This window comes from Rana temporaria, chromosome 2, assembly GCF_905171775.1.
Source record: "Rana temporaria chromosome 2, aRanTem1.1, whole genome shotgun sequence".
Classification (NCBI taxonomy): Eukaryota; Metazoa; Chordata; class Amphibia; order Anura; family Ranidae; genus Rana; species Rana temporaria.
Window position 1 is genome coordinate 190,425,028 of NC_053490.1, and position 19,183 is coordinate 190,444,210.

Sequence of the window (19,183 nt, forward strand, 5' to 3'; positions counted from 1 at the left end):
ACTGGAGCTTCCATTTTGGCCCGGTACAATCGACCACCCCCCTTGGCAATGCCTCAGGGAACCATACCTGGAATGGTTCCATTCATTTAGAAAATGCCTGTCTATTTAGAAGTGGAGAGCAGCGTGATATTACCCCGCTGCTTCTACAGAGAATGCTTTGCTTTTCATTCAGAAGATGCATCTCTAAATGGCACCTGTGTGGAGCAGCCTGTGTTCAGAATGCAACATGCCCAACTACTGAGCATGGGACCCCTCTAAGAAAGTGGAATTACATAGCGTGTCTACTAAATTGATTTAGCCAGGCATGGCATAATACATGGTTACCCTGGTCCAAGTATATCCTGGTATTGTATAACCGTACCTGGAATTGTTTTTTTTTTTTATATTGTCCTCTAAAGCATCACAAAGGGATATATGTACATTGTTTAGCTTTAGTATGCGCAGTGCGAGTTTGTCAGTCACTGCATCAATCCGAATGTTGGATTCTTAGTTTTTCTTGCCTGCGGGCTCTCGCAAAGTGGTGTCCCGCATCTCTGTTTCACTATCTCTAGATTAATTGGGCATCTTATCACCAAGACTTGTACCTTGGTGGATAGGAATCCTCCTCCTTTCCCTGTTGAGGCTCACTAAGCCTAGGAACAAGTCTTGGTGATAAGATGCCTAATCCATCTATAGATGGTGAAACGAGATGCAGAGCACCCCTTTGCGAGAGCCCACAGGCAGGACCGAGAATCCAACATTTAGATTCATGCAGTGACTGAGATAAACCCTAGGGCTTTTCTGCACAGGCATCAGTTTCTAAAGCCTCATACACACGATCGGACTTCCATCTGACTTTTCCGTGGCTTTTTGGCCGTGAACTTGTTTTGCATACGCACGGCAGAACTTTTTTAGCCAACCTTCACCAAATCACGTGTTTTTTCAGCCTTTGGGAAACTTCTGCTATTGTTGTCTGAAGTTTTGGATTGGTTCTGAGCATGCGTGTTTAGTACTTTTGGAAGATGGACTTGTGTACACACGATCAGATTATCCTCCATCGGACATTTGTTGTCAAAGTTTGAGAGCATGCACAGTGAACATTTTGTCAGTTGAAAAACCGAAAACAATTGTCCGATGGCGCATACACGTGGCCAGATTGTCCGATAACACGTCAGTCGGACCTTTGTGGTCAAAAAGTCTGATCGTCTGTATGGGATTTAAGATTTGCAAGACCTGACGTTTATCAGGACGGATGTACAAGCCTCTGCTGATGCCAACTTTGGCCGTAAGAAGCTTCAAACCACTCTTTGAGTTTGTAACCTGGTTGCCTTGATTTGAGCCCACCACTTGGCCATTAACCATAGTATGCCCTCAAGAAATAAAACAAAGTGTGTGTCCTGTACTGATGATTGAGAAATTTTTAGTATTTTAATTTTTTTTTTTTTTTTACCTGAAAATCTTTTTCTTGAAATACATGGCGGTTGTGTGGTCTTTCCGAACAACCTTTTTCGCACCTGAAGGTGGCAGCCTGTATACACTGCTTCATACATTTTAAAGGATCCCGTGTCCTGTACTGTTGTCATCCAAGAAAAGGATTTTAAAGGCCAGTCAAAAATCCTTAAATTCCTGCCAAGTCTTTAAAGGGGCTGTAAAGGGAATAACATTGTTTTCATAATAAGCATCCTTTACCTGCAGACATTCCTCTTTTCACTTCCGCATTGTTAGTTTTTGCTCAGAAGTTGCTCTATTTCTTCTCTGTTCTGTTCACTTCCTGCTTGTCTGATTGTTACTCGCCACCGTGACGGGAGGCTTTACTGCGGTGGTGAGTAACATGCTCACCCCCTCCTGGGAACTACATCTGTGTGGCAGGACGCTCTCTACGTGTTAGAGACTTCAAGGAGGTGTGAATTACTGGGCGTGCTGCAATTCATACTGGGAAATGTAGTACTTACATGAACGAGCGCCGCAAACCATGAAGTGAATGAGAGAACAGAAACTAGAATGCCGGAGATGATATAGATGAAGGAATTTAATAGGTATTTACTCGTTTTTTTAACAGAATCATTAAACTATTCTGTCTGTCTACCTTGCAGACATTAATTTTAGGCCAAAAAATGTTTTCCTTTACAACTCCTTTAATCTTCTTGTAAAATGACCACGTGTCCCTGAAATGACTCATTATATATTGTGTGTTTTATCAGATAATGTTGAGAGAATTTCCCTCCAACTTCACTTGGCTCTTACATCCAATGCCACCTGGATTCAGTATCCTAGCCACCTGGAGCTGATGAACCAATGTAGACACATAAACGTCCGTGTGGATCCCCGGGGTCTGAGAGAAGGGGTGCATTATACAGAGGTGGGCATTTTACACATCTCTGTGAATGTTTTCTTGACTACAGTGTTTGAAAATAATTGTTAAAAATGTCATAGGATATTGTATTAAAACTGTTTTCACTTTAGGGCTTGTGCATATGTTTTTCCCTTTTTAAAGTACAAACCTTGCCAGTAAGGGAAAACCTGACCCAACCATAAATTTGTAGATGGAATGCAGCCCATAAGGACATCATTAATGCTGACCATACACTATACGAAAAATCGTGTGAAATTTGGTCCTTTAGATCATTCGTTTTTCGGGCCAGTAATCGGTTGAGGCGTATTTGGTGTGAAAAAACTAAGGACAAGTTTGGAAATTTTCTGCCAAACAAATTAAAAGGTTACAGTGTTTTCTGTCCAAACTGTTTTGCACTAGGTATATGTGAAAAAATTTACAGAAAAATTATTCTTTTTATGTCCATTAAGCGATTTATTGGCCATTACATGATGGTGGTACTATCGTTGGCTCTCACGGCTGGCCGTTCGTTTTTTGAAAATGGGTTTTGAACGATTTTTTGGATAGTGTATTGGCCAGCATTAGGCCCCTTTAACGCATGCCTTCAGTTTTGTTTGATTAGTTCAGTCACATTTTTTTCAAAGAGAAAACAAATCAGTTTCCATCCAGGGCTTTTTTTTTTTTTGTATATACACCCACTTAACCACTTGAGTCAAATGTGTGGTTTACATTAGAGCTGCACGATTCTGGATAAAATGAGAATCTCAATTTTTTTTTTAGCTTAGAATAAAGATCACAATTTTCACGGCGTAACATTTTTTCACGTTGTACAAAAAAATTGGGTTAACTTTTTTTACTGTTTTAGTTTTCTTTTAAATTTATGAAAGTGTGGTGTGTGTGCGTGTTTGTTTGTTTTTTTTGCCAAAAAATTGAGTTTTGAAAGACCGCTGCACAAATACAGCGTGACATAAAATATTGCAACAACTGCCATTTTAGCCTTTAGGGGTTTCAACTAATTTTCTAACAAAAAGAACTGTTTTTAACTCGTAAGCAACAAATGTCAGAAAAAAGTTTGGTCTTTTTAAGTGCCTAAACTGCCCTCATCTACAGACCGAAGTTCATTCCTTTTGATCTAAAGAACCAAGGCATTGGATCTCTTCTCTGTGCTGAGGAAGGTGTTTGTGTTTTTTTTTTTTTTTTTTTTTAATCTAGCTCTGCACTGTTTATGTAGCATGGAAGGGGAAATGTCAGTTCAGTTCTTCCTTTTTTTTTAATCGTGTAGCTCTAGTATGACTGTGTGTGGGGAGGCGCAATATAATTATTTATTTTAAGATTTTATTTCTATCACATAGGGGACTAATGGTCCTATATGTGATGGCAGGTACTTGACAGGTCCTCTTTGGGGGAGGGGGCAGTATTTGCAAGGAGAGGAGAGGTGAAGAGCAGTATACACATTGAGGGAGCAGTCTGTACAGACAGGCTCCCTCACTTGCTGATGTTGACTGGCACTGTCAGCTTTTAAATGTCTCTGCTGTCCCGAATGACCCCGCCTTTCTGTTTAATTTAGCAGCGGGCCCGAATGTCCAATTCCCATTAAGTATATTGGAAAAAGAAAATTGCATTTAAAAGCTTACATTGACCGTCAGCATTGGCACTTGAGGGATCCTGTCTGTACAGTCTGCTCCCTCACTGTGTATACTGTCCTGCCCGGTCCTACACACATTGCCCCCGCCCCCAAATGACCGCTCCAAAATCGAAGGGGGAAAAAATAAAAGCCAGCTATTGCAGTTAAAAGCCAAAATTGACAGTCAACGCCAGTCTGTCTGCATAGACTGCCTCCTTACTATGTATACTGCTCTCCTTCCTTTCTCCACCACAAGAACAGCCCCAAGTGACTGGTTGCTCCTAACAACCAATTCAAGTACGTCCAAGTACTTGTGTATTGAAAACCCTCAAAGGTAAGACAGCCAGAACAGTCTACAGAGCAACAAACACTGAGTAGTGCCGTATGCCCCGGGGGATAGCACAGGCTCTTTTGTAATATTTAAAATATTTACAGATCACTAATATTTTTAATATGCATTACCTCATGTAAACCTACTTTGACACTGTCCAAGAATACAGTTACCCATGCAATTTAAATGTAATAATAAATTATGTAAATGTTTGCAGATATGTGGATATGATATATGTGCCCCTACTTCTGGTCCATTATTCAGAGTTCCTGTAACTGTTGTCATACCAGCAAGGTAAGTAATGGCAGAACAAGAATATCGATTTTATATATTGATTTATTTTGTGCGTGAAAGGCAGAGAAAATCACTAACCTACCACAAGCAAGTAGATCAGGAAAGTCAGTGAATTTGGTCCTGATCTACATATTTGTTCTGGATCAGTGACTCAGCGGATACCAGGTGTCCTGTCCCCATTTCCAGGAGAACGGGCTGCTGCGCATTACATCAGCAGCTTGGTTCCCCCCCCCGCTGCCGGGCTAGTAGGAGAGCGCAGCCCTGACTCACACATGCGCAGGAGGGACCCAGCGTGAAGCGGTAATGCTTCACTACCGGCACCCGACCGCTGCCGTGCTGACATCGCTGGACTCCAGGACAGGTAAGTGTCCTATTATTTAAAAGCAGCTTCAGTATGTGTAGCTGCTGGCTTTTAATTTTTGCAGGGGTGGTGGACCTCCACTTTAATTAGAAGTAAAGAAATTATATATATATAGAGATAGATATATAGAGATAGATATATAGAGATAGATATATAGAGATAGATATATAGAGATAGAGATATAGAGATAGAGATATAGAGATAGAGATATATATATATATATATATATATATATATATATATATATATATATATATCTCTCTATCTCTATCTCTATCTCTATATATCTATCTATCTATCTATATCTGCAGACTGTCTGTCACTGCTCTGCTCTGCCCTCTCCTCACAGCTCGCGGAGAGGCTGAGCCTGGTGTCAGTCCATGCACCTGGTGGATCCAGACTTTGTCAGGGATGACGCGGTGCCTGAACTGAAATTGGTGACGTCAGCAGAAAGCGGACTTCAGCTCGGTCTCTGCTGAAAACGGGTCACAGGAGTGCAAAACGAATTTTGCTCCTGTGATCCATGGGAGAAGCCCAGCCAAACAAGCTTTTGCTGGACTCTTTCCTTTAACCGCTTGCCGACCAGCTACCGCAGTTATTCTGCAGCAGGTTGGTATGGCTGTAGCTAAAGGTCAGCTTCTTAAGACGCTACAGCAGGCACGTGCGTGCCTGCAGCGTGTCCCCAGAGCTGATGTGGGTGTGATGGTCACCTGCGATCGCTCATGACAGAACGAGAATTGTGTGTGTGTGTGTGTGTGTGTGTGTGTGTATAAACGCATAAATCCTGGTTCTGTCGCGAGTAGAGACAGATTGTGTGTTCCTGCTAAGTAGGATCAATGATATGTCTCCTCCCCCAGTCACTTCCATACCCCACAGTTAGAAACACACATAGGGGACACCATTAACTCCTTGAACGCTCCCCTAGTGTTAACCCCTTTCCCTGCCAATGACAATCGTACAGTAATCGGCGGCTATCTTTAGCTCTGATAGCTTAATAAATGTCAAGGGTCCCAAAAAAGTGTCAAGTGTCCGATCTGTCCGCCACAATGTCGCAGTTCTGATAAAAATTGCAGATCGGCGCCATTGCTGGTAAAAAAAAAGATGATACAAATTACAAAACTTTTGAACAATCCAATCAATACACGCTTATTGCTATATATTTTTTTTTTTCCAAAAATATGTAGAATATATATCGGCCTACACTGATGAAGACTTTTTTTTTTATTTTTTTTTACATTTTGAAAGTTGAATACCCTTGCTATAGGTTTAGGCCATTTACATGCCTTTTATGAAGTCTGACTGAAGGCCTAGTCATGCCTACTCACCTTCACTATCACAGGAGTGAGCACTTCAATGCTGATCTCAGAGCTACAGCATCAGGGGAGAGTGAGTATGTGAGGCGGTTTGAATTGGAAAAAGGGGCTCACTCCTGTGATGGTGGAGGTGAGCAAGGATGACACTTGGTAAGATCCTGTGAGTATTTCAGTCGGACTTCATGTATGTAAATGGCCTACACCTATAGCAAGGGTATTTATTCATCTTTAGCCAGAGCGCTGCAGTTGGTTATAATCTACAAACATCCCTTACCTTCATAGGCAGGTTTTTGTAAAGGCGAACTTTCCTTTTGGGCTGGGTTCAAACTAGTGCGAATTGGAAGCAAGTTTCAGGTCCAAATTCAGCCACAAATTTGGGCTGAAATTGGACCTGAAACTGTGAACGCGGGACCCACCCGACCCCTGCTGTGAGCGGCTCCATGCTGCAGTGTGAGCCCAGCCTCAAGTTAACACTAACCTAACCTTAATGTTACAAACGTTACTTTTAGTTTTGTAAAAACTGTCCCGTACCAATTGGGGCTCTTTCACACGGGTGGATCAGTAATGATCCGCTCAGCGGGGATCCTCTGTAAAATCCCCGCTGAGCTGGCAGCTGACAGGGCGGTCCCCGCACACTGTGCAGGGACTGCCCTGTCTTTCCTCTGCTCTCCCCTATGGAGGATCGGATGAACACGGACCGTGTGTCCGTGTTCATCCGATCCGATCCGGCAGACGGAAGAAAAATAGGATTTTCTTCCGTCCGCAAATGCGGATCTTTGCGGAGGCGGACAATTACGGGTGTTGGCGGATGGTCATCCGCTGACACCCGTAGTCACATAGGGACCCATGTATGTCCCGTTTTCATCCGCAAACGGACGGATGAAAATGCGGACATACGGTCTGTACGTGTGAAAGGGCCCTTACTAAGAGATTTTAGTAGGCTGCTTTGACCTTTGCCATAGAAATGCCTTTGCAGGGATGGAGGCTCCTTAGAAGCCCCATCACTGGATTTCTTCGGTCTCCAACAGGGAGCTCCTGTGATGGCGGGAGCAGGTAGTAATAGCTAGGAGCATATTTGCAACATCACTAGGAGTCTGTTCAGCCTGGCTTTGGGATGTATGTACAGTATATAGCTCACACATATAGCAAGGGCATCATGCAACTTTTGTCGTTTTTGTATTTATCTAGACCTGCTCCTTGCCTGCATAGAAATGCTATTGTTAAAGGTGAACCAACCCTTTTTAATTGATATTTTTGGTCAGCACTGAAATTATTCAGAAAAGAGTATTCTATCCAAACATTATCTTGCATCACCTACTTCAGCAAATGTATATTCATACATATTGATTTGAATGGTAATATATATATATTTTTTTTCTATTAGATTTTTTTCCAAGTGTATTTAATGTTATTTTTATTTTTTCTACTATATAGGCTCAGTGAGTCTGCGTCATATGATTTGGAGTGTAAAGATGTACTTTTCAAATCTGGGCAAATAAAGCGTCATTTTATAGAAGTTCCTCAAGGTGCAACCTGGGCTGGTAAGATAAATGATGATTGATGGCCATGTGGACATGATTATGTTGTTCTTTAACATACATTTTTCTTGCTGAGCTGCATGTTGGTGGTACGCTCATCAATACTTCACCCCCATGCATTGTCTGTGTAGCCCAACAATGCAATGCTGGTACATTTAGGAAATGTAGAGAAACACTACACTATTCAGTGTGCGTTTTCCTGTGTTTTTTTTATTTCTTTGTTAATTTTTATTTTATATTATTACAAAGTTTAATTGCTTAAAACAGTGTTCATCAAACAGGTCAAGTTTTCAGGATAACTGAAATACATCACAGGTTATATAATTTGCTGATCAGTGATTGCAGTATTCTAGTCTGCATCTCCCCATGGTAATACATAAAATCTGGCCTGTTAGTGGGTCCTGAGGACAGGGTTTTTCTCACATGCTGTCTGGCTAGGGGGCTGAAAGTGAAAAGCAGTCTCCCCAATGGACACAGATGGCAAAAATAAAACTTACAATGGTTCTAAACCTCCCTTACTCTCTACCCATAATGGGATAAAGTTTTGCCTTTTTAGTTCTACTTTGTTTTATTAGGTGGATGTTCAGGCTTCGGCAGCACAGGCTTTGACCTGAAGGTGCTTCAAGCTGTCGTCCAAGTGTTTTGTTGGTGTTCTTAACACTCTAATGAATGGGGGTGAGTTAGAGTGGCCTATTAGGGGTGGCCCTATTCTCAGTTAGCTAAAGGTAGCCTGCATGTAACTCATGATCTATGAATACATGTACTGTTCTCGAAGATATGGAATTTACAGATTCATTCATCCTGTTTTTGTTTTGTTTTTGTTTGTTTTTTGTTATTTGTGCACTTCAAATGTGATTCCACAATATATAAAAAAAAAAGATACTGTAAAACACTGCAGGTTATATGATTTTGAATGAGTGTTCTTTTGTCAACTTTCTGCTTTCCAGAGGTTAATGTGACCTCCCGCTCTTCTGATGTGGCCTCCAAGTTTGTTCTGCATGCTGTTCAGCTGGTTAAGCAGAAAGCTTACCGAAGTCACGAGTTTTACAAATTCACTTCTCTACCTGAAAATGGCGCTGTGACGGAAGCATTTCCTGTTCTGGTGAGACGTGCTTGTATTTTTTTATTTATTACATCTAAGGCTTTAGAAATGGTAAAATCTTTTGCTGAAGCACCTATACCTTTTATAAAGGCCTCAAGTTTTATACTGGCCATGGCTATGTCATATGGGATTAACGGGCAATATAATGGCAATGAGCAGTGTTGAAAAGTGAGTCAGATTGAACCAGTGACTTTGTAGAAAAAGACTGCAGGTTTTAAAAGTTGTAGACCTTTTTTTTTTTTTCTTCCCCCCCCACCTATTTTAAACTTTTTATCTTGATTTAGGGCCCATTCACACCAGAACATTTCCAGCACCAAACGCACTGTCCCTGCGAGATGTGCACGGTGCAAAAACATGACACCCCAGGCGCAGCTCTCAGATGCAGTATATTTGTGGCCACCAAGCCCAATGGTACCTTAGTACCATAGGGTTTGTTGTGTGGTTGCAAAAGTAGTGCTTAAACGACTTTTTGTGCATTTGCTGTGTTTGTCACAGTCCATTGAATTGAATGGCTTGTCCAAACAAACATGTGGGACCACACAGAAACATGCACATTAGTGGGAACTGAGCCTTAAAGTTTTATATAAATGTTTGGGAATGGGATGTAGCAGACGATCACAGTAGGCTCTAATGATATGCATATCAACCATGTTTGATATATGTATATGCCCCTTTAGTGTGCGTGTATATTGTATATCATTGCAACACACGATATATTGTATGTTAGTCCTTTCTTCGGCTTACATTTTTTTCTTGTTTTTTTTTTTTTTTGGTAGAATTTAACTGTTTCTTTGTTCTTCTTTGCTTTTTTATATTGCAGAGTGGCAAAACCATTGAATTTTGCATTGCACGTTGGTGGGCAAGTCTCAGTGATGTGAATATTAATTACTCGATTTCCTTTCATGGGCTTGTTTGTGGCCAATCTCAACTGAACATTGTGAGTTTCCTTTTTACATTCATCATAAAATATCAGCAGATAAAAGCTGTAAGTTGGGGTCATATGGGAAGACATTTCAGGTTGTCTTGGTGCTTGTGATATTCTATATATTGCTGCTGCACACAGGTTTGTTTTACCTTCATGCATGAAGGTTAAAAAAAAAAAAAAAAAAAAAACCTTGTGCCTTTTACAACCACTTTAAAACCTATACCAAAAATATTGGTTGCAGAATTTAAATTAAAACTCTTTTGTCACATCTTGTTTCCTCACCATGGACAGAGGATCGTGTTTTTTTTTTTTATATATATATATAAACCCTAGAGAAGTGATGGCGAACCCTGGCACCCCAGATGTTTTGGAACTACCTTTCCCATGATGCTAAACTACACTGCAGAGTGCATGAGCATCATGGAAAATGTAGTGCCAAAACTTTTGGGGTGCCAAGGTTCGCCATCACTGATCTAGAGAGTTAAATGGTCGTTTTGAATTTATCTTTTTCAACTTTTACACTGTCCCTTTTTTAAAAGACATTTTTTTGATCACTTGTATTTCTCTCGCAAGGAAAGTAAACATCCCTTGCAATAACAAAATAGCATGGCCAAAACCAAAAGTGACGTCGCTCAGCTCCTTTTAGGGCATGGAGCTGAGCGGAGGCCATCTTTCCTTGGCTCATTTATGTGCCCAGGCGCCGCCAGCCCCAAATCGGTCTTCAGGCTTCCTGATCAGCCAGGTAAGCCCGAAAACCACTGGAAAGTGAGGGGATGGGAGGGGGTGATCCAGCGGCAAAACTACCGCTCAAACCACTTTTATGAGACCAGCATCTGAGGGAAAAATAATACTGGGACTATGACATCTAGCTGCAGCCATAATCCTGGTATTAAATGTCAAAATCACGACTTCTTTCCCTAGTTAGGCGGTCGTCAAGTAGGCTGTAGTATTTCTATGTATTTCAGACAACTGTTTCACTGTATTTTGGAACAAGTGCTGTTCAATGTAGTTTTCATTTATATAGTAGTGTAAATTGAAACGGCTACTTTTGGGTTTTGTTGTGTTATTTAAATTCACTATTTTTAGCAGAGCCGTGTCATTGCAACACATTTTAATGCATATTTACTGGTCTGTGATCAGCCTATATTTTCCTTGGGATGTTCGAATAGCTATATGGGATTATCATGTTGGCTTTGCTTTTTCTTGTTTAATTGTATATAAAATAATATATATTTTTAATTTTTACAGCATGCATCTGAAGGCACGGCTCGTTTTGATGTATCCTCTACTTTAAAGTATGAGGATTTGTCTCCTAGCATTAGTTTGAAAAATTGGGTGCAAACTTTAAGGTATTATGCCTGTTATCATTCTTGTTTTCTTTAAACATGCTTACACAGGTTATACCGATTTCAACAAATGTTCAGTGCAGGCTGAAAATGGTGACTAAATATTGACAATTTGTGGGGAATTTATATGCTATTTTCTTTGCAGTCCGTGCACAGGTTCTGTATCTTCTCTCAAGCACAGCACAGTACTGTAGTGTACTACTATTTGCATTGAGATGTGTTGCTCCTTGGGGTATTGGCAACTAATCCTGACTTAAAGGGGTTGTAAAGGTTTGTTTTTTATTTTCTAAATGGGTTATTTTAAGCTAGTGCATTGTTGGTTCACTTACCTTTTCCTTCCATTTCCCTTCTAAATGTTTTTTTTTCTTCTTTGTTTTCTTTGTCTGAATTTCTCACTTCCTGTTCTTCCTCAGTAAGCTGTTCTGTCTGACTTTCCCCCGCTCGGATGATGGTGGAAAGCTTACTGAGGAGAAACAGGAAGTGAGAAATTCTAAATGTTTTTTTCCTTTGTTTGAAGGGAAATCGAAGGAAAAGGTAAGTGAACCAACAATGCTCTAGCTTAACCACTTAAGGACAGCCTCCTGCACATATACGTCGGCAGAATGGCACGACTGGGCACAAGCACGTACCTGTACGTCCTCTTTTAGTGCCCAGCCGCGGGCGCGCGACCCGGTCCGAAACACCGTAACCGCAGGACCCGCGGACCTGATCGCCGCTGGAGTCCCGCGAACGGTACCCGGAGCTGAAGAACGAGGAAAAGGGGGGGTGTGTGTGTGTGTGTGTGTGTGTGTGTGTGTGTGTGTATAAACACAGCTTCCTCCGGTCTTCACTGTGGCGCTGTCATTGATCGTGTGTTGCCTGATATAGGGAAGCACGATCAATGACGTCACACGTCCAGCCCCGCCCCCCTACAGTTAGAAACACATATGAGGTCACACTTAACCCCTTCAGCGCCCCCTAGTGGTTAACTCCCAAACTGCATTTGTAATTTTCACAGTAAACCAATACATTTTTTATAGCACTTTTTGCTGTGAAAATGACAATTGTCCCAAAAATGTGTCAAAATTGTCCGATGTGTCCGCCATAATGTCGCGGTCACGAAAAGAAACGCTGATCGCCGCCATTAGTAGTAAAAAATATTTTTTCTAAAAACGCAATAAATCTATCTCGTATTTTGTAAACACTATAAATTTTGTGCAAACCAATCGATAAACACTTATTGCGATTTTTTTTTTTTTTTTTTTAACCAAAAATAGGTAGAAGAATACGTATCGGCCTAAAGTGAGGGAATATTATATATTTTTGGGGGATATTTATTATAGAAAAAATATTTGTTTTTTTTCCAAAATTGTCGCTCTATTTTTGTTTATAGCGCAAAAAATAAAAACCGCAGAGGTGATCAAATACCACCAAAAGAAAGCTCTATTTGTGGGGAAAAAAGGACGCCAATTTTGTTTGGGAGCCACGTCGCACGACCGTGCAATTGTCGGTTAAATCGCCGCAGTGCCGAATCGCAAAAACTGGCCAGGTCCTTTATCTGCATTTTGGTCCAAGTCTTAAAGCGGTGGTTCACCCATAAAAACGACTTTCCCCTATTACACTGCCCCCCCCGCATTACAATACAATTATGCCGTTAATTTTTTTTTGGCTGCTGTACATACCTGGGTACAGCTATTCACCCGTGTCCTCCGGGTTGCGAGTCCCGCGGGAGTGGGCGTTCCTAACATGGCGGTGATTGACGTTTTGACAAAAAAATGAGCTCCCCCCGTCGCGTAAGCCGCGTCACGACTGGCGAAAGGAGCCGAACGGCGATGCGCAGTATAGCGCCGACTCGCCGTTCGGCTCCTTCCGCCAATCGTGACGCTGCTTACGCGACGGGGGGAGCTCGTTTTTTAGTCAAAACGTCAATCACCGCCATGTTAGGAACGCCCACTCCCGCGGGACTCGCAACCCGGAGGACACGGGTGAATAGCTGTACCCAGGTATGTACAGCAGCCAAAAAAAAATTAAAGGCATAATCGTATTGTAATGCGGGGGGGCAGTGTAATAGGGGAAAGTCGTTTTTATGGGTGAACCACCGCTTTTAAGTGGTTAAAGGAACCAATTTAGAAAATAAAAGACGAACCTTTACAACCCCTTTAAGTTGTTTTACTTCAATGCATTTTTAAAGTGATCCTAAAGGTTCCCTTTTTTTTATTCATTTTTAAATAACATGTCATACTTAAATGTTTTTGCACAGGGCAGCACTGATCCCCCCTTTTCTGTGGTCTCCTGCCAGCGCTGCATTTACTCATAGACACAAGTCCAAAGCCTGTTTTACACAGTTCCAAATTGTAGTTCTCTTTTTTTTGAATATGGCTTATATAGAATTGTATAGCTCATTTAATTTGTCTAATTTTATATATCCTGTTTCGGGTGTTGCAGATGTATGGCTTTGGCCCCCGTGCTGTAGCATGGATAAAACGCCTTTTTATACCTCCCCTGTAGCTCGAGTGCGGGTCAAGTCCTCTTTCACTGGCCCCTTTCCGATTACTAGGGGCACACGATAGGGGTGCCTGTTGTCACCCCTCTTGTTTGCCTTGGAGCCGCTTGCGGTTCGCATTCGCTCCTCCCCCTCGATTAAAGGACTCCCAATTGCTAATATAGAGGAGCGCATTTCACTTTATGCGGATGACACATTGGTGTATCTGGCTGATACTAATGAATCACTTCAGGCCCTGTTGGTGGAGATTAATACATTTGGAGACTATTCTGGCTTCCGGGTGAATTGGGATAAGTCTAGTCTTTTCCTCCTAGATGTGGCTGAGCCTCCCCTGATTCACCCGGATTCCAAGCTTCAAGTGGTATCCTACTTTAAGTACCTTGGGGTTCTGGTGCAGACCCCTTTTATCTTCATATGTCGCCAATGACTTGGATCCTCTATTGGTCCGCCTTCAGGAGCAGACCAAGCAGTGGATGGATCTACCTCTGGATCTTATGGGGAGGGCCAACGTCCTCAAAACGATCTACCTACCGAGATTACTCTATATCCTTGCCAATTCCCCTTGCAAAATACCTAAATCTATTTTTAAATGCATAGATTCAATATGTACTATTTTCCTTTGGAAGGGTGGCTCCCCCAAGGTAGCACTTGAAACACTACAATTGCCAGCGCACTTGGCAGGCCTGGCATTTCCCAACTTCTTTCTATATTATTTGGCATCCCAGTTGGTGCACATCCACGATTGGCTGTGCCCGGTTCCGGCCAATGCCTGTACCTCCACGGAGGGAGCCATCGCATCTTCTCTGGAAACCCTACATAATAGTATCTACAGAGGCCGGGTCCCTAATCGCCCCGGAACCTCCCTACTTGCCACTTCTTTCCTCTTTTCGTTAGATTGTCACTAAAATATCCAGGCACACCTGGCTGAAATCTCCCAACAGCCCCCTGTGGTTTAACCCCAATCTGCAGGAACTATACTCCCTTCCTGATCCCAATCGCTGGTACTCCAAGGGGGTTAAATATTTATGCCACCTGTACAACACTCGGGGCTTTAAATCTTTTTCTCAGCTGCGTTTAGACTTTGATTTACCAATTTCAGACCTATTTTATTATTACCAGCTCAGGCACGCTATTCGTACCCAGTTTGGCTCCCTGGATGATCCCACTGACCTGCCCCCATTGGAAAAACTGCTCAGACAGCCAGATCCCACTAAACTTGTCTCCACCTATTATGCAGCCCTAATGACTGACTTTAACCCCAGATTTCACAAAGCGCAGGTAAAATGGACCTCTCTGGACATATCCCTGATAGACGAGGACTGGTCAGAATTTAGTGATACGTATAAAACCTCTGTTATTGCTTCCCGGGACCGCATCATACAGATCAAAATTTTCCATCAAACCCACCTCACTCCGGCTAGGTTACACAAGATGGGTCTCCTGCCCTCCGCTGCCTGTTTCCGCGGCTGTGGCCGGGAGGCCGATTTCTTACACTGCTTCTTGACATGCCCGGTAGTCCGGGACTTCTGGGAAGAAGTGGGTGCTTTCATCTCATCGGGGCTAGGCCTCCCAAACATAATCCACCCCAAGAACTGCCTATTGGGCATTTTTGGCTAATTGCACCTATCACATGCCAAGAGACTGCTCCGTAAACTCTTCTATTTAAAAAAAGCTATTTTACTGTCCTGGAAGGGCACACAGACCTCTGAAATCCCTCAAAATTTGGGGTAGATGGTTGGCTAGTCCTCTTACCCTCTCCCAGCACTGATTGTACTACTCTTGTTTTAAAATTTGCAGGCACCAAGATGAGGACTAAGGTGACAGCCCAGAAGCCTGCACCTTCAAAAACTAGTCCAAGGGCAGCTGCCATTTCTATCCTGCTAGTTTCCATAAAGGGTGGGGTAATTCTCTGTGCAAACAAAAACAACAATATGAAAAGCGCTATGATGGGGTCAAGTCTTGTGTGGACAGAATGGAAAGGCAACAAATCAATAAATAATCAATAAAATGTCAGTTTATTGTTGCCATAAAATAACATGTAAAAACAATACAGTCCTCCGTTGCATGGATGGTAAAAAACAATCAACACTCAGCTTGCTTGACAATATGATGGTAATACCTTATGAAGGCGTGCAGCACGCCGAATGGCGAGAAGGTATGCTGCAGTGGATAGAAACCTTGTGGGTTTTCTTTAATGTACTCACAGATGGAACGAGAAGGGGAATCCAATCCAATTGGAATGTGGAGAGGAAGCCAAATCAAGCAGGTGGATGACCAGTAGGTCAGCCGGCTTACCATGGGAAGAAGAGGGACCCGGCCGTCAATGTGAGCGTGCTCCGATGTTGACACAAACATGTGGCGCTTTCCAGGCGTGACGTCAGACGACACCAGGAAACCAAAACGAGGCTTGGAGCTAGAAGTGGTGATAGGCTCAACAGGACCGATGTCGAGGCGAAGCTTGAGGCTCTATATGCAAGGCAAGCCGAGGGAAGCAGGATGGAGGAATGTTAGAGGTGTATGGCTGTGGTCAAGAGCCATTCAAAGCATTGTCAAACGCTGGCATATCTTATATCTGGATCCGAGATTGGCACCCGTCTTCCCTCCCAGCTCCACAGGTCACTTTCAAAAAAAGTCGGACTCTGAAAAACATTGTAGCTCCCAGTAAGTTAAGTGTTGATTGTTTTTTACCATCCATGCAACGGAGGACTGTATAGTTTTTACATATTATTTTATGGCAACAATAAACTGACATTTTATTGATTTATTTTTCTTGATTTTTTGCCTTCCCATTCTGTCCGCACAAGACTTGACCCCATCATAGCGCCTTTCATATGGTTGTTTTTATTTGCATATAGTTCTATCACATCTCTCCTGATGTGTCCTCCCATACAGCTGCATATTGGGTTCATGTAGGACTTTTAGTGTCTCTCTCATTGTCATAAATATTCCCTTCTTCTGGCACCAGACTTTTTTGTTGTTTTTCTAATTCTCTGTGCAGGCTTTGAAGTCTTGTCCAGTTCGCAAAAAATAATAGAACCCCAAATGCTTATGTAGGGTGAACCCATGTAAAAGAGAACATAACTGTGTAAATATTCATATTTTGTATCTAAATATTAACTATGTTTACAGGCCTGTCAGCGCCAAGACGAGACCTTTGGGAGTTCGTGATATTTTGCCAAACAACCGTCATCTATACGAGATAGCTTTAACTTATAATTTCCATCAGGTGAGTAGTGAAATATTTATATATATATATATATATATATATATATATATATATATATATATACATATATATACATACATACATACATACATACATACATACATACATACACACACACACACACACATACACTATTGCCTGCCGTGGCTTTGCGTCGCTTTTGCACTGTTGTATAGGGGGCAATGGGATCCTTGGCAATTTACATGCGAGGAACCAACAGGGATTCCTGCCGATTTTAAGTCCAATTGAAAGCAGTGGGAGGCTGACATTTCCCTCTACTAATCACGGCCATTTACATGTAAACACCTGTGGAGCAATTGCCTTCAAATGGTCGACACTGGACGCAGACGTTATTTTTTTTTTGCTATTAAAAAAAAAATAATCATTTTTGGCCAAAAATAAAATGGCAGAAGAGTACGAAAACTCTAAATATTACAATTTCTTGGTAAAGTAGACACCCCCCCCCCCCTTTTTTTTTTAACCACAATTTTTTGGACGTGATGAAACATGCCAGTACTGAAGGGATTGAACTTGGAGCTTGAGAATGGGGCATTGGGTACATTCATTTTAAGGTCGTACACCTGAAGTGAGCGAGGTTAATGTATTAGTCACTGTGGCAGGATGGCGTTGGAAGGGGGTTAATGTTCATATGGACAAGATGAGAAAGGTGAGGGGTTAATTTACAGTTAGTATGTGTAGGAAAGAAGGGGGGCATGGAAGTATTACACTGGGCCAGTTCTGACATTTCTCAGTGCATGTAAAAATCTAAAAAAAATATTTTTTTTTGCTGTAAAATTACCTAGAACAGCCAAACTGTCCTGGACAGTAAGTCGTGTAAATTTTTTTTTTGTTTTCATGACACGATATTTGCAGCAGTTTATCAAACAGAAATTTTCAGGAAAAAATACACTTTAGTGAATTTTGAGCTCAAACACTATATAATACCACATTTTTGGTAAAAATATGTTACCCTAAGTTAATGGATACCAAATATGTAATGCGTGAAAATTCTGCTGGCCCTTGTGGCAAAATATAGTAGGCGACACCCTAAAAATATATATCCTGTGTAGCTTACTGACTGGAATGGTACCAGCTGATTGCTATGAAGCCAACGTTGTACCAATATGCAAAAAAAGGGCCAGGATACCTGGAAACCGCAGACTAGTCAGCCTAACATCATTAGTATGTAAACTATTGGAGAGTATCATAAGGGAGTTGGAATGGTAAGGATGTGGAACTTCCTCCCACAGTTGGCTGTGTCAGCAGAGAGTGTGGATAATTAAAAAAAAAAAAAAAAAAAAAAACAGTTTGGGATGGGCATCTCGGCGAATGCAATATAAAGGGATATGGTAAATGGAAGTGGACTGGTGTCTTTACTCCACCTTACCAACTTTGTAACATCCCTTGTGATTGTGACCATGACAGGTCCTCTTTATGGCGAGATTTGGGGTCTATTGAACCCCAGATCATTTCTCCTCTAAAGTAGTTGTGTAAACCAAGATAAGTTTGATTGGTAATGTCTTGTTGGCAAAAAAAATCAAAAGCTGAGGTGATTAAATCCTGGTCTCTTCTGGTTTCTGATATCACAGAAAAGGGGAAAGGAACCTCTGTTACTTTCACTCTTTTCAGTGCATCTGATGCGACTGGTCCTGGTGGGACAGGAGAGCAGCCTGGAAAAGGGGGGGGGGGAATGGGGTGGCCAAGCAGCTGTATAGACGCTCTGATCACTTTTTAAGGCAAGTCACCAGATGAAAATAATTCTATCAGGATTGTGGATGTGGCTGAAGCCATGATTCTGTCATAACCATCCCATTATACAAATGTGTGTGTTATTGATATATATGTATACACACACAAAAAAATATCCCTTCAGCAGAATGAATGGAGCTGCTGATTCATTCATTCTGTGCCCATTCATAAGTACTAATCTCTTTCTTTTCTCTGTTGTGAAGGGAGGGATCAGCAGTGTAACTAGTACAATGCGATTGCTGTGATGACAAAGCACTGTGATCACATGGTACCCAGCCCCTCCAATCGCCGATCTGCTGTTGAAAATGACCAGTAGCTATTGGTTACTAAGCAAAGTGGTTTAAACCTTCATTTCTTGAATTTGGCTTAAAAATGGATAGCTTATCCAAAATTAAAAAAAAAAGCTTTTGCTGTAATGATTTCTTTATACTGGAGCTGCTTCCATCAATTTAATTTGCACCACAACCTTCTGGGTTAAATTAATGGCCATGTTTGTGAGTTCTTCTCTATATAATTAATTAAAATGGAAATCCAGCCAAATGGTTAAATGTTTGACTGGAAAAGCTGTCCTGCACTTTTAC

General features: G+C 41.7%; 1 protein-coding gene across 5 annotated transcripts in view; it reads left to right on the top strand.

Moving 5' to 3' along the window:
- Positions 1-19,183, top strand: part of TPP2 (tripeptidyl peptidase 2) — a 94,973-nt gene that overhangs the window by 30,841 nt on the left and 44,949 nt on the right. For all 5 annotated transcript variants that reach the window (XM_040336175.1, XM_040336171.1, XM_040336173.1 and 2 more), the window contains exons 14-20: positions 2,181-2,338; positions 4,484-4,560; positions 7,669-7,775; positions 8,720-8,874; positions 9,695-9,811; positions 11,048-11,148; positions 16,757-16,853. In XM_040336175.1, coding sequence (XP_040192109.1) covers positions 2,181-2,338; positions 4,484-4,560; positions 7,669-7,775; positions 8,720-8,874; positions 9,695-9,811; positions 11,048-11,148; positions 16,757-16,853 — 812 coding nt within the window. The remainder of the gene's footprint in view (positions 1-2,180; positions 2,339-4,483; positions 4,561-7,668; positions 7,776-8,719; positions 8,875-9,694; positions 9,812-11,047; positions 11,149-16,756; positions 16,854-19,183) is intronic.